Raw genomic sequence first — 26,332 nt, 5'->3', positions numbered from 1 at the left:
CCAGAGGTCACTCTGCCACATGGATCCTGGAAGTTTCTCTGAACCATTGACGCCGAGAACTTGTGGAGAGACTGGGAAGGCGTCAAGATGGAAGACTACTGTTGCTGCCACTTGGAAATATTTGGTTTCTACTGGAAACAACTGCTACTAGGAAGGTACAGCAAAAATGAGTCTCCAGGCCAGTAACGGGTGTTCTGAACTCCCTACCTCTCTCTCTGGAGTTTTAGTGTGAGCGATAAACTCCTTTTGTTTGTATCTTAAAGTGACTGGCGCCCATCTCTTCATATCCCACTATTGCCTAAGTAATCTACACCCTGAGGTGAAATGTCAGCCCACCCTGTTACTACCATACCTTCGGAGGTCAGGGAGGTGCTACACTTCTGACCAGTTGCATTGGAGCAGGGTTCTCCAAACTATGGCCTAAGGGCCTCATATGAGCCTCTACAAGATTTTACTTTGACCTCAACAACTCTGATGTGATGGGGGACTTCTGATGTGATAGGGGGCTTCTGATATGTTGGGGGACTTCTATATGAAAGGGGGAATCTGAAGTAATGGGGAGGGGGCTTCTAATTTGAAAAAGGGAGATTTTATGTGAAATTCTGACTCAGATGGTAGGAGAGGGGAGGGGAGCTCTGATGTGATAGGGAAGCTTATAAAATGAAAGTGGAATTCTGATGGAAGGGGGGGGGGGCTCTAATGTGATCGAGAGAGCTTTTGAAATAAAAGGGGGGCACTGACAGAAGGAGAAGGGAGGGAGGCTCTGATGTGATAGGGGAGCTTCTGAAATGAAAGGGGTACTCTGATGTGATGGAGGGATTCTGGTGTGATAGGGGGGGCTTCTGATATCATGGGGGACTTCTATATGACAGGAGGGATCTGATAGGGGAGGGGGTCTCTGATCTGATAGGGGAGCTTCTAAAATGAAAGGCAGACTCTGATGGAATGAGAGGGGAGTGGGGTTGTGATGTGACAGGGGAGCTTCTGAAATGAAAGAGGAACTCTGATGGAAGAAGAGGGGAGTGGGGCTCTGATGTGATAGGGGAGCTTTCGAAATGAAAAGGGGACTCTGATGGAAGGAGAGGGGAGGGTGGCTCTGATGTGATAGGGAAGCTTCTGAAATAAATGGGGGACTCTGATGTGATGGAGGGATTCTGATGTGATAGGGGCTTCTGATATGATGGGGGACCTCTATATGACAGGGGTAATCTGATAGGAGAAGGGAGTGGGGCTCTGAACTGATAGGGGAGCTTCTAAAATGAAAGGGGGACTCTGATGGAAGGAGAGGGGAGTGGGGCTCTGATGTGATAGGGGAGCTTCTGAAATTAAAGGGGAACCAATATGGAAGGAGAGGGGTTCTGATGTGAAAGGGGAGCTTCTGAAATGAAAGGGGGACTCTGATGGAAGGAGAGGGGAATGGAGCTCTGATGTGATAGGGGAGCTTCTGAAATGAAAGGGGGACTCTGATGGAAGGGGGCTCTAATGTGACAGGGGGAGCTTCTGATATGAAAGAAAGACTCTGATGTGATAGAGGGACTACTGATGTGAAGTTATTTTCTTAAAGTGTGTTTTGTAAAATACAATTATTTGTAAAATATACAATATGGCCCTTGTACTCAAAATAATCCCTGACCCCTGCTTTAGCTCAACACTGTCTAAGTCTGTATGAGCTAATTATTCACATTACATTTTTGTAGCACCATCCTAGTCAGATAGGGGGAGCTAAGAGCCTGATTGTTAGCTAGGAAGGCTGAGTAGCAACCTGGGTGTGATTGCTCCAAGCTGAGAGGCTCTGTAGGCCAGCCCCTCTGGAATTTCCCCCTGCTCTAGAACTTTGGAGAAAGGTCCAAAAGCAGTGGGTGGATCTGAGGAGTGGCTGGCATGTACTCTTGGGTCCTGGCCAATCCCCAACAAGAGTCTTGGCAAGGGGCCAGGACAACTCTTAAAAGAGAAAGAGCCTGCTCAGCTGGAGAAGAGAGAATTTGGATGGAAGACAGAGAACAAGATGCAAGGTTGAAGGCAGAAGCCTGGGAGGGGACCCAGATGGAGAGAGGGGGGTCACTTACAGGCAGTGAAGCTGGGAAGATGGAAAACTTGGGACTCCACTAGCACCCCCCACCCCGAGAGAGGACCACCTGTGTGGCAGGGAAGGGGCAGCCCCGCTAAAAGACCTGGTAGCAGCCATCGACCCACCTGTATACCTGCACCCTCTGGGCCAGATAGGGGAAGGAGCAGTCGGGTGAGAAACCAGATTTGTCACCTACTGAACTGTCTACTCTTTTAAAGGGACAGGCACCAGATCCCCTGCTCAGAGATACCTCCAGAGAGTTGGCTAGAGGAGAAGGAGTTTATCTAGGATCTGGGGTGGTACAGTAGGAGATGCTGGCTAGCTCTCCAACAGAGACTGTATTGCAGCGGAGGGTTGAAAATCATTCCAGGAAGTTGTCCTCAGTTCACCTCTTCCATTGAGCATCCTCTACACCCCTAACCCTATGCCAGTTCAAATCCCGCTAATAAAATCACAAAAACAAAGCTCAAGGACTGATCTCTGACTCCTGGATGCAAGTCAGCATGAAAATACGTGTTTCCTGGCTGTGCGGGGCTATAGGGGGACCCGAAATCATTGCAACTCATATGGGGGTAGTGTTACATTTCTTTTTTGTGTAAGTATTGTATGACAAACACAAACTAATAGGTGCTCTTTAAAAGGCACATCATTTCTCTGACTATTTTCTGCACCAACAATGTAACTTTGATTTTTAAATTTCATATTTCTCAATGTAATGTGTAATGGGAATTATTCAACACTAGAGATTATTTTAAGAATCCAGTTGTCCCGTTTCAGAGCAAGGCTTTGAAATTGAAATGATGGAGTCTTCACTCTGTTAGTGGCACAGCAAGGTAGAAATGTTTTTCGTGACATCCCTGAGGCAGAAGTGGGCTATGGATTCTTATACCTAATGTCTAAAAATAGTTTTATAAAAAATCTATTAAATCAGACAAATGAGCTGCTATATTTAAATTCATACTACAAACACTGCCGATCATTGATCGATATTTGGCTCTACATATGAGATTCTTTGCAAAGTTTATTCTTCCCTGTCCTGTCTTCTACAGAAAAACCCACACATTTACTATAAGCAAATGTATCCAGGCATGACTGCCTTGTCCTCCCTGTACATGTCATAGGAAGTAGTTTATAGAAAGGTAAGCCCTGAAAATCCACCTGTCAATCTACCTTTAAAGCGGAACTTTGGTTAAAAAAAATTCAGCTTAGTGTACAATTTCAGCATCTGCCTGGCCAATCGAAACTGTCAAAGATCGGACAAGAAGAAGACTGGCCAAAGATGTTAGCGGCCTTTGAGGAAACTCCGATACAACGCCAAACTGGATTGGCCAATCAAAACTGTCAAAGATCGGACCAGAAGATGACTGGCCAAAGATGTCAGTGGCCTTTGAGGGAACTCTGAGACAATACCACACTGGATTGGAGGTGGGTATAGTTCCGTTTTAATGTAATTACAACTCAACTTGCACATGAAGGAACAAGGTTTACATTTTAAAACAGTTGCCTAAGCTGCAAAAGTCCAAGGCATCTTGGCAAATATATGCAGAGATGTATAATTTTGTGACAGTATATTTCACTCAACCTGACTGATATCCAGAATAAATGGCCTAAAATGCACATTTGTATCATAATCTATTTTTTATTTCCACAAAATACCATTTTCTCCTTTTTACCTCTCAGTGATGTTGATCCATAGCACTTTGGCCATGTACTAGTTCCCATTGCCTCCCATTCCGTTCATCACTACCAGAAAATGTAATGCTTATGTAGCACCCTCCTAGGTTAGGTGCTAGGATTAGTAGAGAGTGTATATAGTTATGTTTCCCTGCCTAACAGGAGGACTGCTAGATAAATTTAGTTCAGCTCTCTGCTTAACAGAGATCTGCAATTATTCAATGAGGTTTGCTCAGTGTGTTTTAGTGCTGGGAGTTCTGCCTCTGACTTCCTCTGTATGTAGGTAACCTAGGAAGGTTCTGGGTGCATAGGTGGAACTCATGCAGAGTACAATGTGAATATTAATACCCCTCCAGCCAAATACAGGAAGGATAGCCCTGGAGAATTCTGGGAGAGGGTATTTATTCTTTAGGCATACTGAGCTCTAGGTCTTTCTAGGAGTGGATTGTACCAGAACAGGGGAGTGCACGCTTCCTCTCCTGGCACCTGCTGCCATGTGGCCTCGTGTAACCTGAGGGCGTGAAGAGAGTGAGAGTGTGCCCTGGTTCTGCAGAGAGCTGGCTAAAGGGGTGTCTATTGAGGATCTGGTCTGGTATCACAGAGAAGAGGCTGCAGGCTGTTCATTTGGGCCTTGTGAGTACAGACATGCTTAAGATCTCATAGACTGTTGCTGTTAACCCCCTGTAATGCTATAGTCAGCTAAGGGTCCAGCCAAGGGAACACTGGCTAGTCTTCCAAAGAGCTCTATCCAGCTTGCAAAGCTACTCAGGGTCTTTGTTCAGCTTTGCTGATACTGTTGCTGCTAACTACAAGGGGAAGTCATCTATCTGCTTTCAGCAAGGACTTCACCTAAAGCTCAGCCAAAGATCAGATAGAGTCCTCAGAATTATTGTATTCTTGGAGAATCCTACTAAATCCCCCTCTCCCTATTAAAGTTCTCCAAATATAAAACTACAAAACAACAACCCCTAAACTAATCATTTAAAACAACAATCAAATGCATGTGTGCACCTGGCTGTGAAGATACTTTGTGTCTACCAGCTAGACAAAAGTGGGGAAGACCTGGACAAAATCCTAGTGCAGGGGTAGCGAACACGCGGCTCTCGAGCCGCGTATGGCTCCCGGCCAAAATGAATGCGGCTCTTTGCCTCTTATCATATTTTGTATACTGTGGCTCTTTGCCAAGTTTCATGTTTCTCTTATTTTTACCTGTTCCTCTATCCAGCGGCGTGCTGTCTTCCGGCTTCTGTAGTGTGGGCACTGGGCATGACAGCCGGGTGCCAAGTGCGCATGCGCAAGAAGCGGTGCTTTTTGTGAATGGTAAGGCGGCACCTGGGACACATGACAGATCCCAGAAGCCGCCGGACCAATCACAAAGCGCAAGTGCTTCTCGCTCATGCGCACTGGGCACCCGGCTGTCATGCCGAGCGCCATTACAGAAGCCGGGAAGACAGCGCGCGGCTGGATCGAGGAACAGGTAAGATCAAACAAAAACTCTGCGGAAGTAAGAGCGGGTACCTGTCAAATTCAGGTACCCATCCCCACCTCCCCAAAGGTCAGCAGTCATCTGTACTGTCCGCAGTCTCTGGTCATCCCTGTGCTGTCCGCAGTCTCTGGTCATCCCTGTGCTGTCCGCAGTCTCTGGTCATCTCCTGTAATGTGTCTGCAGTCCATTAGTTCAGAATTTTTTTTTGTAAACTTGTGTGTTAGAGTGAGAGAGAGAAGGGAGAGAGAGAGAGACAGGTGCCACAGCAACCTCCAGGGTAGTTGGTGTGTTAACTCTGGCTAAGTTGCATTTGATGTGTGTATTGAGGGTGGACACTTACCTTGAAATGAACACATTGTTGTTTTGTAAGGGGAAGAAAGTGTTATGGTGAATAATATGGTTTTAATTATGTGTTTTTGTGTGAGTGTTTGTCTGTTTTGGCAGGTCACTGCGTGGTGTGGCTCTCTGACTTTCACAGTTTAAAATTTTGGCTCTTTGTGTCTAACTTGTTCGCCACCCCTGTCCTAGTGGCTCCTACAGGGGTGAGGCTACACTTACTAGCACATCAGTATTCAGGACAGTCAGCTAAAGACTGCATATTAACATACATGCAGGCTCCATTTGAAGTCAATTAAGTAGTTTTATGTTTCCAACAGGTATATATCTGATCACATATGCAGAGATTCATCCAAAACTGATATATGCTAACATATTCGCATTTCGTTTCTGATACAGGAAAATGATTATGCATATGCAACAATAAACTAAAAACAAATCTAAGTACTCAGTTGGTGCATATTCCTACTTTAACAGAATTGGTAATCAGCTGAATGATCATAATTTGGAGTTTAATAAATGGGTGAAAACTTAGAATCAAAAATGGAAACCTGGCTGATGATGGGAAAAAGCATGCATACACTGCAGAACAACTACAGGTTATGAAAGCTGCACAAACATGGTCTCTTCATAGCAATGTCTCTGTGACTTAATCGGGGTATATGTGGTTGCACAGCATAGCCTCTAAAAGACTATATAACACAGAGTCTAGCTGGAAATCACTAATAACTGTTGATAGCTGTTATGACAGCTCTAGTAATATAGATGAACAAATGGAGGGATCCAAGGCTCAAAGACAAAGGTCCACCCCACTGGATTTGCAGTAGCTATTGGGGCAGGATTCCACACAGTAGAGTCTTCCCTCACCACAGAGACTTCAGAAGGAGCTAATAAACTCAGGTCCAGTGGCTTGCATGCCAGTTCTGACAGTAGAGGGCCTCTCATATGGCTGCAGATCATTTGTCCAGCTTCCTCTACCTCATCAGATGTGGCCTCTCTGGGCTGCTGAAGAAGGACAGCTGGGGAATATAAAACCCACGGGTCTACAGAAGCTCAAGGAGTTGTGAGAAAGAGTTAAAAGGGACTGCACCTGCATCTGAGCGTGGTGAGTAAATAGACATTTCACTACACTGCTAGCTGTGTTTTGTGCTTTAGAATGAAATAGTATAGCTGGCAGCAGTTATTTTTAAGGGAAACATTTTCCTGCTATATATTCTGTAAACATCCGCATACTGAGTTCCATTTAGCCGACTCACAAGCTAAATGATATGTTTTTTATGACCATTAGCGAACTGGCTGGTTTATAAGTTTATTTCATGTCTCGCTTTTAGTTAAATGTTTCTCCTTAGGTTAACTAGAGTTTCATCCTGAAATGTATAAATGCAACACAAGCAAAAGTGCACCCCATTATTATTTAACCCTGTATTGTTATTATTGAAAAGCTGATAGACACACATTCAAAAATAGAACGGACGTACAAACTGCAATATACTTTAAGCCCAAGTAGGGAATATATATATATATATATATATATATATATATATATATACTGTATATATATATATATATATATATATATATAAAATATATACAGGGGTTAGACAAAAAAATGCAAACACTAAGATTTGTAAGTGTGAAAGTGACGACATGTTTCATGTTGAAATTGGAAGTGATGTAACATTTCTTTTGCTTCCACTGTGTGATGAGACACCTAGCTAACAGGTGGGAAGTCTCACTTTTGTCATTCACTGTATGTGCCGCTACTAATATGGAGCACATTCAACGTGGTCAACTGACTGAAAGAGGCAAAAGGACATGCGCAGGATTGTGACTCGGAATAAGAAAACAACTGCTGCAAAAGTGACTGTAGAGCTCAATCTCAGTCTTCCAAAGTCTGTATCCACAAAAACTGCGTGAAGGGAACTTCATAAACAAAACATTCACGGGCGAGCTGCAAATGCCAAACCACGAGTGACCAATATTAATGCCCAGAAGAGAAGAGAGTGGTGCAACACCCATACATTGTGGACTATCAATCAATGGAAGACTGTAATATGGTCCGTTGAATCAAGCTTCACACTGTTCCCAACCGCCGGACATGTTTAAGGCAAACACCTTCCCAAGCTTACGACCAGTGCTGTCTTGTGCCAAAAGCTAAAGCATGGTGGTGGAAAAATAATGGTTTGGGGAGCCATATCTTGGTATTCTGCAGGCCCCATCATCATTTTGAAAGGTACAGTCACTGTCAACGACTATGTACAAAATGTGGCCGACCATGTGCACCCCATAGTGCAGACATAGTTTTCTTGAAAACAGCACCATTTACTAAGATGATAATGCTCCGATTCACACAACTGGTGTTATCAAGACGTGGTTTGACGAGCATGCAGATGAAGTCTCGCACCTTCCCTAGGCACTACAATTGCTGTACCTCAATATCATAGAGCCACTACTGTCAATTTTGGAGAACAAGGTTCAGGCTCGTTTTTGCCTCTGGCATCTCTGTAACGATTTTTGCATGAAGAGTGGTATCAGATTCCATTATCCAAGACTTATATTTTTCAATTCCCAAGAGAAGTCAAGCCATCTTGGATGCCAAAGGTAATCCAACACCATATTAAGCAACGATTTCCTTCTTTTACCTGGCATTTACATAATTTTGTTCAACATCTATGAATATATATATATATATATATATATTACACACATAGTCCTTTTTTTTCCTTTGCAGATTGCAGTGTCGTAGGATATTCATTTCACCAAGTCAACTCCTTAATATCTTAACTGCTGTGGACTCCAGCAAAAAAATTGTCCCAACTACACATTACCCTATGCTTAAGTAGACCTTTGCTGGCTGTCAAAGAGATGATGCAACAGTCTGCAGCAGTCTGATAACATGCAGGTGCGACAGTCTTATATGGTGCAGGGGATACAAGAGCCTAGGTACAGTGGTTGCAGCAATAACATAAGGTACAGAAGGTGCAACAAACTGATAACATATAGGGTGTGAAAAAGTCTATTATAGTGCAGGCGGTGCAGCAATCTGACATGGTGCAGGGAATGCAGCATTCTGATGGCCATCTATCTTTGCAGGCTTAGCAGCATCCCCCACAATCTTAATAATTCTACATTTTACATTTTCATACATTTTAAACCATTCATACAGATGGGTTATAACTCTTTAACAACAGCAAAGGGACTTCTCAGCAACTGATCCTTTTTTTCCTGTAATCTTCAATGCAAAAATGAAACTCAAAGGTGATTTTGAAAAAGGTGTATTTATTACCCACAGCTACCAGCCAGTTTCCTTGTGGCAATAATGTAAATCCTGACTTTTTCAGCCGTGTTTTAAATCAGCAGCTTAGTATCTGATAGCTTCCTCTAGGCAACATCTTTTTGGATCATGTTTATAAATCAGCCCATATGAATTGATCTGCTCACCAAAATGGAACCTATTCAAATGTCTGTACCTTGTGGGAAAATATATTTCGGCACTCATATCTGACGAGTGGAAACCCAAGCTGTCCAGCCTTGGACTGCACATGGCTCCATGATGATTAGGTTAGGAAAATTACAGTTTTCAATGTGCAATGACCGATAGCAGCCAATCATAATTCATTGAGCTGATTTCCAAAATCTGATCATTTCCCATGGGTTACTCTACTGTGCATATTACCATTGTTCCATGCACTTTCTTGATGGTGATATTGAATAAAGCCTGTACTGAGAAAAATACCTTTCTTGTTGATATATCCTTCGAAAATGCTGGTTGCCTGGCTGCCATTATTATCCTGCAACTTTAATACTTGGAGTCACTGACCCAGAACAAACATGCAGATTGGGGGTTCTGATTTCTATCTGTTTCTCCACTTCCTGCATGTTTATTCCTGATCTACGACTCAGAAAGCATGGAATCAAAAGGCAGCGAGCTGTCTAGCATTTTCAGCAATGGCAGCCTTCACATTTTTTTCAGTACTGGTCTCCTTTAACATTTCAGATTTAAAACTGAAACAGATATACAGCTTTTCTCCATAGCATCCAATTCCTCATGTGCTGATTGGTTTGAAGATGTATCAGCTGCAGTTCTCTTGCCTCCAGTTGTCACACCAACACTTGCACAGCATAGGCTTGCAATAAAATTCCTGTGTGAAAGATATTCCGCATTATTTTTCTGCACATCCTTTCAAGTGCTGCTGACAAGGTTATCCGGACAGCCATGTATTAATGCTACAGTTTAACAGTCGCTATTTCCCCCCCTTCTCTCCCCCTCTCCAAGCCATAGGGCTGACGTCAAGTTTGTTGTCACCACAGACAAGACTTGAATATTGCCAGTGCAGTTAGTGCTGCAGGATCAGCGTATCCTAGCCTGACAGGGCGATCTTGGAGCTAAACCGGCGTCCCTCGCCTGCAACAAAGACTACACACCGCAGCCTATTCCCCAGCACATTCCCCACTAACAACACTGGCTAACTGTGACCATGAGATCCATTACCAATCCTCTTAGTGCTTATTATATGCTGCTAGTGGAAAGGTAAATGGCAGACTGCAGTGAGCACAAGTCTCTGGACCCAGCGCTTATCTGGCCATGACTGCAGTCAATGATGGTCCACTTTTATCTACAGAAAACTTATACCTCCTATAGACAAACTCTTGTGTATCAAGAAAGCCCAAAATGTCTCTGGATCTTGTATGCTGGTACATATAGGACTGCGGTAAAAAGGTATACGCACAAGTAACACCCATCTAATATCCAAAGTTCCAGCAGTACTAAACTTACGACAATAAGGGCATAGGTTTCTCGGTTTTTAAAGCTTCAATTAATTGAATTGATCAGTATATTAACATATATTTACAGTGTACTTATTATGATATGTACACACACACACATTATAGTATAGTATTTTGTAAAAGGTAACAATTGTAGTAATAGTAACATACTGTAAAACAAATGCTTTTGAGATTTTGATATATATATCTTGTTTTAATAATGGATAGATCGATAGATAGATAGATAGATAGATAGATAGATAGATAGATAGATAGATAGAAGTTAGTAGTTGTATTAAGTGACAATTGTATTGTAAAGTGGCTGTCTTGATATGTACACACATATGCACTGTATATATCCTATACTGTTAGTAGATAGATTAATAGGTAATGGAGTAAGTGCAATAAGTAACAATTGTATTGTAAAGTGGCTATTTTTGATGTGTAAATAGATAGTTATCTAAAACAGATAGATATATGGATAGTCATTGCAATAAGTAGCAATTGTGACTGTAAAAGTAATATATTGCTAATCAGCTCTTCTGGATATGTATATAAGATAGATAGATAGATAGATAGATAGATAGATAGATAGATAGAAAGATAGATAGTAATAAGGAACAGTTGTATTGTTAAATGAATAAGAGAAAGAAAGAAAGAAAGAAAGAAAGAAAGAAAGAAAGAAAGAAAGAAAGAAAGAGTGTAATAATTGTATTGTTAAAGTAATATATTGTAAAGTGGCTGTTCTTGATATTTATTATTTATATATATATATATATATATATATATATACACATATCTAGAATGATAGATAGATAGATAGATAGATAGATAGATAGATAGATAGATAGATAATGTGTAATAAGTGACAACTGTATTGTTAAAGTAATATATTGTAAAGTGGCTGTTCTTGATATTTATTATATATACAGACCTATAAAGATAGATATCTAGTTATATAGATAAAGCTACAGACAGTAATTGTAATAGGTAACAAGTATGTAGGTAATATGTATGTAGCAATCATAAGAAAAAGTAATATGATGTAAAACATGTCTTATGGATATATATGGACATATATCCCCATATCTAGAGAGACAGACCGATAGAGACCTACAGATACTATACAGTCACTCAATCAGCTCTAATATGCATAACACGTGCACACAGATACATGTACAGACAAACACACGCACAGACTTCGATGCATATTCAATAGTATTTCAGGTCATCTCCTAGTGCTGCGAGCTGTAGAATGTGCTGGCACTTAATAAATAGCAACCATCGAGGATAACGTGAGCCCCCCAAAGTGTGCACCCGCAGCACAAGCCCCCCGAGCATCCTTGAGAAGCAGGATGGCATTGATGTCTCCTGCAATCAGCAATGAACTTGAGCGGAGAAGTTAGAGGTCTCTGCAGTGATTCTAATCAGGCAAGCTACGGCGATGGCAGTTACCGTCTATGATAGCAGCGTGCAGTTCAGAGACACTGAAGGACGACACGGGGGCCACCTTCGCCGAGTGCTTCTTCATGCTGTCCGCCTGTGTGGCTGCTTACACTCCACCAGTCATCACTACGTCTCCTCTCCCCGGCTCTGAGCTCTGATCGTACCTGCCTGTCGTTTTTGGAAGAGGCAGCACTGAGCCGGAGCTCCTGATTTGCTGTTGCCCCAGGAAACCATTTGCAACACATTCAAACAATTCCTGACCTCTGCCAGCACTTACCGGCGTTCAATTGTTGGGCTCAGCAGTGAATGTGCAAGGGATGGATTGAACAATCCCACCTTCTTAAATCCAATAAACTCGACCTGCATTAGCCGAGAGGTTTTTTTTCTTCTTTATTTTGTACAGAATTAGCAGCAGGGGAAATTGTAAAAAGATATAGAAATATTGTGTGAACATGCTGTGGTTGGGGGATTAAATATTAAAATCTCTGCATTATGTCATTTTATCTACAAACTTCCTCTCTTAGGCCTGGTGGACACTTGTGCAGTTAAAGAGACCCTGTCATCAATGTAGCGGTTGACTTACTAAAGGCAAATAGACTGTGCACTCTGCAAGTGCAGTTGTTCCAGAGCTTAGTAAATGAGGTAAAGCTTCACTTTGCAAAAAATACCCAATCACGTGCAAAGAAAAAAAAAATTGCATTTTTGCTTGCACATGATTGGATGATGGAAGTCAGCAGACCTTCATTAACTAAGCTCTGGAGCAACTGCTCTTGCAGAGTGCAACTACACTTTGCAAAGCGTACAGTCTATTTGGCTTTAGTAAATCAACCCCTATAAGCGTATGTTACCATACATATGTATTAGTTTTCTATGTGTGTGTTCACATCTGTATTCTATCAATCGTGGTCACTATCAATTTCATCGTCATATACTCTACTTCTTCCATCTCAAATACCTGGATAATCCTGGATAATAACAGACTATGGAATGAAGACACACAGTGTGTATGCACAGTGTCCTGTATCCTCATCCCCCATTAGCAGGAAGAAGAGATGCATGGTCACATGACAGAACAGTGTAAAAAAGGTAAGAAAGATCATTTTTGAAACTAAGGAAAGCAGTTATACCTGCATAGTTATACCTGTATTAGAAAGTGCCTATAACACTGTATGTTCCCTGTATGTACACAAACAAGAAATGAAAGAAAAGTAAAATTACAGAAAAAGTAAACATTTTAATGTTGTTTCCTTCTTTTCATAAATTAGTTTTTATTTCACTTGCAATGTGTCTTTGAACTTGCTTGAACATTTGACTGATCCAGGAGAGTAAATTACCCTGCACAGCACCCCTATTTCTGGATAACATAGCCCTCTCCTTTTTGGGGAGTGCCTAATTACTGTCCAGCTCCTCTGACCCTCTCTTCACCATCCTACATAATCATAATTTTGCAGCTGCCAGTGGGGGGAGCAAAGGTGAATACCATAGAGCAGCCTTTCTCAATCTTTTTAACCCAAAAGAACCCATAAAAAAATAGGACTCAAGAAACCCATACTAAAAATATTTATTCCTGCAGCCCACATTTTTGTATAATCCTAATTGATAGAAAGTTTTAAATAAAAGAATAAAGAATCTGACATACCTAGGGTTTTTTATATCCAGGGCAAATGTTTTTTATATACTCACTTGCTGTATAGGACAAAATTAATATCAGTAATAATCTCAAAATTTAATGAATAATAACAAAAAAGAAATACAGATAATGAAAATGATGGTGTCCTCTAAGATTAGTGGCCAGTGGAGAAGTAACCCCTTACATTGGTAATGGAAACTACCTCCCTTACATTGGTAGCCAATTGAAAATTGTCCCCTTACATTGGTAGCCAGTGGAAAATTGCCCTGTTATACTGGTAGTTAGCAGACACTTGCTCTCTTACATTGTTAGTCATCTGAAATGTGCCCCCTTGCTATGGTAGTGAGTTGAAACTTGCCCCCTTACATTGGTGGTCAATGGAACATTGCCCCCTTACATTAGTAGTCAGTGGAAACTGCCCCCCTACTTTGTTAATCAGCGTAAGCTTGCCCCTTCATATTGGGGGTCAATGGAAAACTGCCCCCTTACATTGCTAGTCAGTGGAAAATTGTCCCCTTACATTGATAGTCAGTGAAAAATGTCCCCTTCATAGTGGTAGTCAATGGAAACTTGCCCCCCCACATTGGTAGTCAGTGAAGGTGGGAGATCAATTCATCTCTGCTGAAGGAATCCGTAGCATGCTCTGGTAAAACACTAAGACTGGCTGCTATAGAGCATAACTGGGGTGACAGCTCTGAGTTTGCTAGGACTGCACATCCAAGATGGCAGCACCCAACAGCAGTATCAGGACTTTTGGAAGTCTGCAAAAGTGAGACTTTTATAGGTAAATAAAATGGATAAAATACACTGAATGCAAATATCTTATGGGAAGAATATTTTTAAAAAAGAATGGTCTGGTGACAGGGTGTCTTTAAGGAGAAACTGTATTTTGCCTCTGAGAGGTAAAGTAACTAAATGTACGAGATGGTATCAGAAGGTTTCGAGACTAGCTTTGAAAGCTGCCTGCATAGTCATAGGGAGCACGGACTGTGACAAAAGACATCGTCCTGTGTACATTGGGAGCTGTGCAACTGGTGCTATTCTGACAACATGTATTACCACGTTTGCTATTTTATCATAGACAGCATAGCAGAACAAAGAGCAAGTGTGAACTTCTGTGTGAAACTGGGCAAATCGCTGGATCTACGCAATGTTGTCAAGATGGCAACCTTTGAGATGGATCTTTATCTTCAGGAAGAGCGCATTTTTGGGGGTTGAGCTCGTTGAGGGTCTTCCTGATCTCTTGTTGTTTTTGAGTGATGTTCTTCCGCTCTTGAAGTGCTCGTGCCACTCAAAACACCTTGAACGAATCATTGCACCATCGTCGTAAACTTGCCAAATCATGTCAAACGTTTCTGTGACAGATTTGCCCAGTTTCACACAGATTTTCACGTGTGCTCTTTGTTCTAACCTACTATCCATGATGAAATTGTAGACGTGGTAACATATGTGGGCAGAATAGCACCACTTGTACAGCTCCCAATGTACACAGGATGATGTCTTTTGGCAAACAGACTTATGAAGGCTGGTGCTCCCTGTGACTGTGCATGAAGCCTTGTGCTGCCATCTGTTGGCATGTTCCAAAACTGGTCTCAAAACTTTTTGAAACCACCTTGTATTGTAGTTTCTTGCAAGCCTGATCCATTTTTGGAGTTTTAAGAAAGACGTGGCACTTCTGGGACAGGTCTCGAAGGATTCTTTGCAGCATCGCTATAAACTTGCAGAATCATGCCAAATGTCCCTGTGGCTAATTTGCCCAGTTTCATGCAGCATTTCACACTTGCTCTTTGTTCTAACTTCCTCTCCATGATGAAATAGCAGACGTGGTCAGTGGAGAGGAAGAGAGAGTGAGAGGCAGGGAGGGAGAGCAATAGAGGGCAAAGAGTGATGATCCTGCCTGTGTCCCCGCTGAGTGTTCGGCATGTAAGGGGTTAATTGATCCCTTTGGCTGCAGCAGCTCAGCTTGTTCTGTCTGAAGCCAGCCGGAGCATGCACAGTTGCTGCCACCGCTACCGGGTCTTGGGATACAGATTTTGCTGGAACATGCAGCAGAGCCCACTCTGCCAGTGGCTGCTCCACCATACCACCGACTGTCCCCTTCCCTGGACTGTGCCCACTTCCCCGGGCCAGCAACACTTACCTGCTCAGACAGAAAGGCGTGAGCAAGTGACTGCACCTGCGCCGACCATGATCACTGTACTTGACCCCGTACAGCCAATCACAGGGTGCCCTTTGCTGAACTCCTGGCAGGCTCAGAGCCTCAGACTACTATGGAGAGTGGTGGTAGGAGTGGGATCGCAGTGTCAAATAGACAGACAAAAGTTAAGGATGAAAATGGATAGCAGGCGCGGGACTTTATGCGCCCTTCTAGATTTTGCGCTGCCCCCTGAAAATGCCACCAAAGGAAAATGCCTTGTTTGCCAAACCAGCCTAAGACCAGCCTAAAGGATCTGAGAAAAAAAATGTATGTATAGGATTTTTCTTAACTGATGGGAGCCTTAGGGGTAAGCGAGGGGAGTTGCATAGTGAACAGTTTGATTAAGCTGAATTTCCATTTTAAGCTTTCAGAGATTTGAGATTTGCACAGGAATTTTAGGATGCTCTGTTAGTGGTTTAGGGAATCTTTTTGTCTGGCTGGATAGCTAATGTGTTGTGAACCACCTCCAGCCAAACAAATTACTCATCACAAAACTGTTTTTTACCAGTTCAATAAAATGTTGATGTATGCCAGTCTCGCACACCTAATCTAGGAGACTGCCTGGAGGTCACCAAATGAATTAACAAAACAGTATGGCTGTAATTATTGCTCGGTCAGCACATGGTCTTTATAGATGCATTATATAATCAATTACACAACTAACCATATTTGGACTTCCAGTATTGATGACATCAAGACTTGGGGTGTATTACAAAAAATTACATAACTTTTTGTCCAGTAAATGGGCAAAATGGAATGTTCTATTTTCTCTGTCGGTTGAATATTACTCACTATTTTGTTAAACTTTGGTTTGGCGAAATACCGCATTGGGCTGAGATGATAACAACAATCAGTGAGTCCAAAGACAAAGAACCCAAACAAATCAGGATTGCCTTGAAAGTTTGTGGCTACCCAGACTAGGCCTTTATTAAAACATCTTCAAGGTCAAGCAAAAACTACGGACCATCGAACACAGGGGAGGAGCAGAACACAGAGTAATTTAGTCATCCTTCATGCCATTGAGGGCTTTTAACAAACATCACATCTCTGTGTCCTTCATGCCCAGTAATACACTAAGACAGAAGCTTGTACATCCTAAAGACCCATCATCCAAACACAACCAATCTAACTTGGTATATGCAGTGCAGTGCAGTGCAGTGAAGAATGGAAAGACCTGTACATTGGAGAAACAAAATAACCTCTCAACAAATGAATGGCTCATCATAGGAGGACAAATTCTACAGGTCAAGACTCAACAGTTTTTGTACACCTTAAAGAAAGAGACATTCTTGTGAGATGTACATTTTGGACAGGGAGGACAACTGGTTCGCAAGAAGCGTGAAAGAGACAATCTACATTAAACTGGAACAACGATCCCATTGTTCCATATGTAATGTTGTTATAACATCTATACCTCAGTGTTTCTGTAGCAATTCACACCTTTATCCAAGTAAATAGAGAAACCAAAACCTATGCAGGCTTCCTGACACAAACAATGGGGTTACATAGTTAGTCAGGCTGAAAAAAGACAAAAGTCCATCCAGTTCAACCATTAAAAAAAAAACATTATAATCCTACACCCACCGTTGATCCAGAGGAAGGCCAAAAAAAACAGCAAAGCATGAAGCAATTTGCTCCCGCAGGGAAAAAACTCTTTCCTGATCCTCCGAGAGGCAATCGGATATTTCCTGGATCAACTTTACCTATAAATGTTAGTATCCAGTTATATTCTGTGTATCTAAGAAAGAATCCAGACCTTTTTAAAGTAATCCACCGAGCTGGCCAGAACCAACTCTTGAGGGAGTCTATTCCACATTTTCACAGCTCTTACTGTGAAGAAACCTTTCTGTGTTTGGAGATTAAATTTCTTTTCCTCCAGACGTAAAGAGTGCCCCCTTGTCCTCTGTGATGACCTCAAGGTGAATAACTCTACACCGAGTTCACTATATGAACCACTGATGTGCATCTGTGAAATTTCCTTGCTACTTAATATTCCACTGTCAACTGTTAGTGGTATTATAACAAAGTGGAAGCAACTGGGAACAACAGCAACTCAGCCACGAAGTGGTAGGCCATGTAAAATGACAGAGCGGGGTCAGCGCATGCTAAAGGGCACAGTATGCAGAAGTCGCCAACTGTCTGCGGAGTCAATAGCTAAAGACCTCCAAACTTCATGTGGCCTTCAGATTAGCACAACAACAGTGCGTAGAGAGCTTTAGGGAATGGGTTTCCATGGCTGAACAGATGCATCCAAGCCTTACATCGCCAAGTGCAATGCAAAGCGTGTGGTGTAAAGCACGCCACCACTGGACTCTAGAGTAGTGGAGACATGTTCTCTGGAGTGACGAATCTTACTTCTCTGTCTGGCAATCCAATGGATGTGTCTGGGTTTGCCGGTTGCCAGGAGAACAGTAATTGCCTGACTGCATTGTGCCAAGTGTAAAGTTTTGTGGAGGGAGGATTATGGTGTGGGGTTATTTTTCAGGGGTTGGGCTTGGTCCCTTAGTTCCAGTGAATGGAACTCTTAAGGTGTCAGCATACCAAGACATTTTGGACAATTTCAAGCTCTCAACTTTGTGGGAACAGTTTGGGGATGGCCCCTTCCTGTTCCAACATGACTGCGCACCAGTGCACAAAGCAAGGTCCATAAAGACATGGATGAGGGAGTTTGGGGTGGAGGAAATTGACTGAACTGCACAGAGTCCTGACCTCACCCCGATAGAACACCTTTGGGATAAATAAGAGATGACTCTGCAAGCCAGGCCTTCTCGTCCAACATCAGTGCCTGACCTCACAAATGCGCTTCTGGAAGAATGGTCAAACATTCCCATAGACACACTCCTAAACCTTGTGGACTGCCTTCCCAGAAGAGTTGAAGCTATTATAGCTGTTGTAGCTGCAAAGGGTGGGTCAACTCAATACTGAACCCTATGGACTAGGATTGGGATGCCATTAAAGTTCATGCGCGTGTAAAGGCAGGCGTCCAAATACTTTTGGCATAATAGTGTCTATATATATATATATATATATATATATATATATATACAGAAAAATGTTAAAGTGAGCTCTATCCAATCAGCAGCTTGAACACTCAAGGTAACCAAAAGAAAAATCTTGTCATAAACATCTAATAAATAAGTGCAGCGCTAAAAATGATAGATGAAAAAATATATATCCCACATAAGAATTAGCAATAAAGTATTATAAATAATTGTATATAAAAGTTCAATAAAAGTGACAGTCTGTGTGGATATAAGGTGCAAAATGGTAATGAAATCCAGTGTTGGTGCTCCAAAATGGTGTGGTAGAATTACTCACTCACCAGATGCATAATTTGGATACGCTATAAATGTAACAGCAAGGGTCTCCTTAACAGGTAAAGGTCTGGTCAGGGGCGCGGATAATCCTCCTTCAGGGTGGTGATGTTATAAGCCCAGCAGAGAGTAAGTAGATCCAGGTAGCCAGAGGTCCCTTTAAGGGATGAATGGGTATAGATGCCTGCTTACAGGAACTCCCTTCTCTGGATTCAGTGGATGGATGACTGGATCAAACGGGCTCTATAAACAAAATGCTCTTGATTGCAGTCTTGCGAGAGCTATTCGTGGACCTGGCCTCGGTCAGGGTTAACACCAGCAGAAAGAGGAGGAGGAAGGTGCCGCTGTCCGTTTTGGGCACCATTTATCCTCCGTTCATCCTCTCGCCAGAGCCACGGAAAGCAGACCCTCTCCAAGGAAGGGGAGCGTTGCGGACGTCGGTCCTAGAACTCTCACTCTGCCGCCGCAGTCACATACGAGCCCCTAGGCTTCCATACAATCTGCCGTGCCCCCGTTTCCTTCGGTTCCAGGAACACAGCAGCAGCTTCTAGGACCCTCCATAAATTTTCTTTAGGATTAAGGTCTGAAGACTGGCTAGGCAACTCCACAAGCTTAATGTGCTTCTTCTTGAGCCACTGCTTTGTTGCCTTGGCGGTTTTGGGTCATTGTCATGCTGGAAGGCCCATCCACGACCCATCTTCAGTGTTCTGGCTGACGGAAGAAGGTTCTCATCCAAGATTTTAAAGTACATGGCCCCGTCCATTGGTCCCTCAATGCGGCAAAGTTGGCCTGTACTTTTAGCAGAGAAACAGCCTCAAACCATAATGTTTCCACCTCTGCACTTGACTGTAGGGATGGTGTTCTTAAGGTCATAGTCAGCATTTTTCTTCCTCCAAACACGGCAAGTCGAGTTAATGGCAAATAGCTCAATTTTGATCTCATCTGACCACAGCACTTTCTCCCAATCTTTCTCTGAATCATTTAGATGTTCATTGGCAAACTTCAGACAGGCTTGTTCATGTGTCTTCTTGAGGAGGGGGACTTTGCGGGCACTGCAAGATTTCAATCCATGGCAGAGTATTGTGTTACCAATGGTTTGTTCTGTGACTGTGGTCCCAACTGCCTTGAGATCATTCACAAGCTCCTCCTGTGTGATTCTGGGCTAATCTCTCACTTTTCTCATGCTCATCCTTACCCCATGAGGCAAAATTTTACATGGAGCTCCAGACCAGGGGCGTCTGATGGTTATTTTGTATTTATTCCATTTGCAAATAAACTCTCCAACGGTTGTCCCCTTCTCACCAAGCTTCTTGCTGATGGTCTTGAATCCCATTCCAGCCTTGTGCAGGTCTACAATCTTGTCCCTGATGTCCTTTTACAGCTCTTTGCTTTTGTCCATGATGGTGCCCAAGAAAGAGATTCTGTGGACAGGTGTCTGTTATACACATAACGAGTTGTCATTAGGAGCACCTTCTTAAATTGACAGGACTAATCCGTGTACCACATGAGCACATAGCCAGTCTGTGGGAGCCAGAATTATTGTTGGTTGGTAGGGGATCAAATACTGATTTTACTCACTGAACAGCAACTCAATATATAACATTTGTATCATGTGGTTGTTCTGGATTTTTGGTTGATATTCTGTCTCTAACATTTAAATACAGCTATGACAAAAATTATAGACATTATAGACAAATTATAGAAATTATTAATTTCTTAAGTAAGCGGGCAAACTTCCAAAATCTGCAGAATATCAAATAATTATTTTCCTTACTATATATATATATATATATATATATATGCATGTGTGATTGAGCTTTGAGATGCACACTCTAATGCAACAGACTACGCACACCTATGATGTATGCATACTTATAAAGGTACTTATATGTCCAGTCCATATCTCTTTACTGCTTTATTGCAGCAGTTTTAGACAAGCTATTCTTTGTTATCTGCCAGTCTGCACTGAAATGTCAAATCCTTAGAAGCCAGATGAAATCCTATATACAGTTGTGTTCAAAATAATAGCAGTGTGTTGAAAAAAGTGAATAAAGCTCAAAATCCTTCTAATAGCTTTTATTTCCATACACACAAATGCATTGGGAACACTACACATTCTATTCCAAATCAAAACATGAAGAAAAATATATCAAATTTGTGTTGTTCCTCTAAAAAAATTATGAAAAGTGAATATTAGACTGTTCAAAAAAATAGCAGTGTTTGTATTCTTCTTTACAAACTCAAACATTCACTATATAAACTGAAAAATGTTTGAAGATTTTGCTTTCCTTTGAATCACTTAATGAATATTTCGTTGTATAAGCACTGTTTCTGAGAACTGCTGTACATCTGTGTTGCATGGAGTCAACCAACTTCTGGCACCTGTGAACAGGTATTCCAGCCCAGGATGATTGGACTACATTCCACAGTTCTTCTCTATTTCTTGGTTTTGCCTCAGAAACTGCATTTTTGATGTCACCCCACAAGTTTTTTTTTATTGGATTAAGATCCGGGGATTGGGCTGGCCACTCCATAACGTCAATCTTGTTGGTCTGGAACCAAGATGCTGCACATTTACTGGTGTGTTTGGGGTCGTTGTCTTGTTGGAACACCCATTTCAAGGGCATTTCCTCTTCAGCATAAGGCAGCATGACCTCTTCAAGTATTCTGATGTATTTTCTGATCCTTTATGACTAAGTCCCGGATGTGACGAAACGCATCAAAGGAAGTGACGTCGGACGCAGAGCAGGAACCGGAAGTGGTACGGCGGCCATCTTAGGTCTGGGAAACTGCAAAGCAATCCACCTGGGAGCTGTCTGGTAATCCCCTGAATAGGGAAAACACCTACCACGCTCGTTTTTTATGGTTTTTATGTAAGCAGATTGATTAAAAGGTACTATTCAAGTTACCATACGGTGTCACACTATCATTGCTTTTTACCCATATATGGTTTGGAGGAATCTGTATAAGATCGGTACAAGGCTCCCGTGGGACCATGAGGGGAAGGTAACCAGAGCGGAAGGCTTCAGGAGTAAAGGAGAGGAGATGAAGCGTTTCTGATGATACCTTCTACTAACACATAAGGCGTTGTTTCTTATGATTTCTGGTAAGGGTATACTTGCCGATTACAGTAGAGGTGACACATCACTGGAGTTGTGTTGAGCACAGAGTGGAGCACTTCACTGATTTTTGCACAGTGTTTGTTAATTTTGTTTTTGTATTTGGGTCTGCACAATTTTTGGCACTAAACTTAGAGTGATATGGAATATTGTCATTAAGATAATGCACTATTGTGAGTTTTGTTTTGTTTGAGGTATTTCCTAACCTTTGGGAGCCAGAGGCAAGGCTCAAACATCTGCAAACAAATATAAAGTTGGAGTCTGGACACTGTTTTATTTATTTATTTTTTTAATTATTTTTTGGACTTTGAATGGCACTGGATATTATAGTTTGTGGGAATGACTTTTATTATATCTTAATTTTTACACATTTTGTTATATTTTTTTTTGGAGATTTATGGTAAATTAATTCTGATTGTCACTAAATGTAGGGTGGGTAGTGTAGAAGGTGGGGATCCATTCATATTGTTATTGTATTATTTATCACTTTCAAGGGTGAAAGTTTCTTTGTGAATGTTGGGATAGTCTTTTGGTACCGTATTTTCACATTTATATTCAAACTGATCCATGATCCCTGGTATGCGATAAATAGGCCCAACACTGTAGTATGAGAAACATCCCCATATCATGATGCTTGCACAACCATGCTTCCCTGTCTTCACAGTGTACTATGGCTTGAATTCAGTGTTTGGGGGTCGTCTGACAAACTGTCTCCGGCCACTAGACCCAAAAAGAACAATCTTACTTTCATCAGTCCACAAAATGTTGCACCATTTCTCTTTAGGCCAGTCAATGTGCTCTTTGGCAAATTGTAACCTCTTCAGCACGTCTTTTTTTCAACAGTGGGACTTTGCGGGGGCTTCTTGCAGATAGCTTGGCTTCACATAGGCGTCTTCTAATTGTAACAGTACTCACAGGTAACTTTACACCTTTTTTGATCTTCCTGGAGCTGATTGTTGGCTGAGTCCTTGCCATTTTGGCTATTCTTCTATCCATTCGAATGGTAGTTTTTCGCTTTCTTCCACGTCTTTCAGGTTTTGGTTGCCATTTGAAAGCATTTGCAATCATTTTAGCTGAGCAGCCTATCATTTTCTGCACTTCTTTATATGTTTTCCCCTCTCCAATCAACTTTTTAATCAAGGTACGCTGTTCTTCTGAACAATGTCTGGAACGACCCATTTTCCTCAGAATTTCAGAGAGAAATGCACTGAAACCAGCATGTACAACATTTGCTGCCTTCCTTCCTTAAATAAGGGCAATAATTGCCACCTGTTTTTCAAAGAATGAATGACCTCACTCATAGAACTCCACACTGCTATTATTTTGAACATACCCCTTTCAATTAGTGATTCAATTACACAGAATCAGCAGCATGCATGTCATGACTGTTGGATCTGTTGGATTTCTATTACTCTACTACACCTGCTAGTAAATTATTTGCCATGTAGAAATATAATTTCTACCAAAAACAGTGATTGATCAGGTTAGTGATGTCTGACTGCTATTATTTTGAACACAATTGTATGTGCACTCTCCTAGCTTGTGACTAGCTGTTGTGTCTATCAGTCAAAAGCCAGGATGGCAAACAGGTCACATTCACTAGATCTTTTGTGAATAAACCAATACCATGGAAAACTGCAGATTGAAAAGAAATCAGTTGCAACCAAGCACCTCCAGATACAGTATTGGTGCTGGTGGTTTCAACGACATGCAAAAGCAGGTCAGCTAAATAATTCCAGACATGGGTCCCTTTACATACCTGATGTGCTCATTACAGAGTCCAACTAAGGTATCACATGGTTCTGATAAATGTTTCATAAATGAAAAATAAGCAAATATTTGGGGAGTCCAGCTACAAGACGGCGATTCCTTTCTTATGACCTTGTGAATGGGAACAAAATGAATGAAGTATCCCTTTTGGGTGGAGTTGGCCTTTAATCCTTTTCATGATTCTGGCTATTTTCCATAATTAATGAATATCATTTTCCATGACCTCCATTGGGATTTGTTTGTTTATTCATTCGAACGATGAATATCCTTGGATCTTTCATGCCCTTAGGGCACTCTGTCTGCGCAGCACGGAACATATTGGCGTACAATATACTGCAGTCCATCTCTGCATTCAAAGAGAAGTATGGAGCCACCCTCTAAATAATGGAGTGAGTTCTATTGTTATGTCATATGCTCCAATATGCTAATGTCACAAATGTTTCTACAGAGCAAATTAGAATTCAGCAGCTGCAAAATAACTCTATACACTCAGCGGTGTGTGAGATAGTGCCGGCTGTCTATTATTCGCCCTTACAGAAGCAATTCATTTGTGCAGCTACTATCTGAGCCTAATGACTGATTGGTAAGCACTGGCTTCATATGCAGAATTAGAGACTGAAGTCTAGATTCTGTCCATAACCCAGATAAAGTGTGCACTGAGCCAAAAAGAATCACCTTTACCTGTAAAATGGAAGATACATTTTCAATATGCTGTTTAGAGCTACTGCATGGCCTAATTTTTTTTGTCTACTGGTATATTTAGCAAAGAAGTACAGTGTTCAAGCCTCTTTAACAGGTCACTGACATTTTGCAAGTCAAGTGGCGGTATACAGTTACAAGGCAGAAAGAGCAGTTACTTCCCACATGGAAGAAAATATATTTGAAATATATTTTTAAAATATTCTTCCCAAATATATTGACATATATTTGAAATGCTACAATTTTGGACATACTCAATATATAAATATATATATATATATATATATATATATATATATATATATATATACTGTATGTTGAAATGCATTTTTATTACAAAATATATGAAATATATTTTTAAAAATACATTTCAGATATACTGTATGTCTTTAAAAATACAAATCTACATTTTTGGAATGCATTTACAAATATATGTCAAAATATATGTTAAAATTACTTTTTTATATGTTAAAAAAATTTGAAGAATATATTTAAAAATATATATATTTTTTCAAAATATAAAAAGTCATTTTAACATATATTTTTACATATATTTGTAAATGCTTTCCAAAAATGTAGATTTGTATTTTTAAAGACATACAGTATATCTTAAATGTATTTTTAAAAATATTTTCCATATATTTTGTAATACAAATGCATTTCAACATACAGTATGTATATATATATATATATATATATATATATATATATATAAATATATTGAATATGGCCAAAATTGTAGCATTTCAAATATATGTCAATATATTTGGGAAGAATATTTTTAAAATGTATTTCAAATATATTTTTCTTCCATATGGGTTACTGTATGCACCTGCAGGCTATAGCATTACAGGTGATGACATCTAATGACAACCCAAATCTAAACACCATGCAGACATAAAAGACACAACATTAAAGCCTTTCTGTATTTTTAAAAACATCATTCATTTTAATTTTTTGCAAGCAGTGTGAGTGCCTAAACTTAATTTTTTATCAGCCTCTTGCAGTTCCTGTACAGCAGAGCTTAAAGTGGGAGAGAAAGAGGAAGCACTGGGAGCCGATCAGGGTCATGTACAGACAGAGAACATGCTGACAGGAGGAGAAAGCAAAGCGACAGATGGATGATCTCATCACTGTGCCGCTGATCCTTACTTGTTGAATCACAGGCAGGGGCGGACTGACAACTCATGGGGCCCCCGATCAATAGCGGATCATGGGGCCCGTGTCCCCGCTCACACTCAAACCACACCCAAAAAAGCCTATGAAGGGTACCAGGGGCATCTCATGAGGCCCCCTACTCCTCAGGCAGTGCCTGAGTGCCCGAATGGTCAGTCCGCCCCTGGTCACAGGTCGAGGGCGTGTCCATGACAGCCTGGGCTCAGAGGAGGTGCATGGAATGAGAGTGACTATTGTTCAACATGAAAGGCTTCTTTTATTTTTAATGGGTCATTATTTATTTTTTGCTGCAGTTCTGCTTTTCAAAATGAATTTCAGGCAAACAGATATTTACACATATATGTGAACTGTCTTATCGGCCAACAGATTTGTAATTCTGTGCAGCCTTTTTTGTGAATCATATGCCTCTGCCAGACAGTACAGCCAGGAGGGTGACACCACCATCTCTATTACAGCTAAATAATACAGCGGTGTCATTTACACTCTACCTAAACCTGCTGATTATGAAGAAGAAGCATTACTCTGATAAGTTATGCTCACTCTATCCTTTTCTCGTAACAGCATGTTCCCTGCTAGCACATGTGCATGAAGTACAACCTGATTGGCGTGTTTCTCCTCTCCCAGTCTGAGGGCTGCTGTGCAAGGGATGA

General features: G+C 41.3%; 1 protein-coding gene across 5 annotated transcripts in view; it reads right to left on the bottom strand.

Annotated features, from left to right (window-relative positions):
* SLC35F4 (solute carrier family 35 member F4) overlaps window positions 1-26,332 on the bottom strand; it is a 374,072-nt gene that overhangs the window by 152,472 nt on the left and 195,268 nt on the right. The window contains exon 1 of one of the 5 annotated variants that reach the window (XM_089661132.1): window positions 11,787-11,945. The exons of 2 other annotated variants lie outside the window; for them this stretch is intronic. In XM_089661132.1, coding sequence (XP_089517258.1) covers window positions 11,787-11,862 — 76 coding nt within the window. In that variant the 5' untranslated portion in view covers window positions 11,863-11,945. Of the gene's footprint in view, window positions 1-11,527; window positions 11,695-11,786; window positions 11,946-26,332 lie in introns of those variants that run through there. 2 more of the 5 variants (XM_089661135.1, XM_089661133.1) reach the window with 2 other exon arrangements.

The sequence above is a fragment of the Staurois parvus genome, unplaced genomic scaffold (genome assembly GCF_062004578.1).
Source record: "Staurois parvus isolate SC_StPar_1 unplaced genomic scaffold, SC_StPar_1.0 ptg001316l, whole genome shotgun sequence".
NCBI classification, from domain to species: domain Eukaryota; kingdom Metazoa; phylum Chordata; class Amphibia; order Anura; family Ranidae; genus Staurois; species Staurois parvus.
The sequence above is the reverse complement of the archived record's forward strand: the minus strand, read 5'-3'. Positions and strand labels throughout refer to the sequence as shown.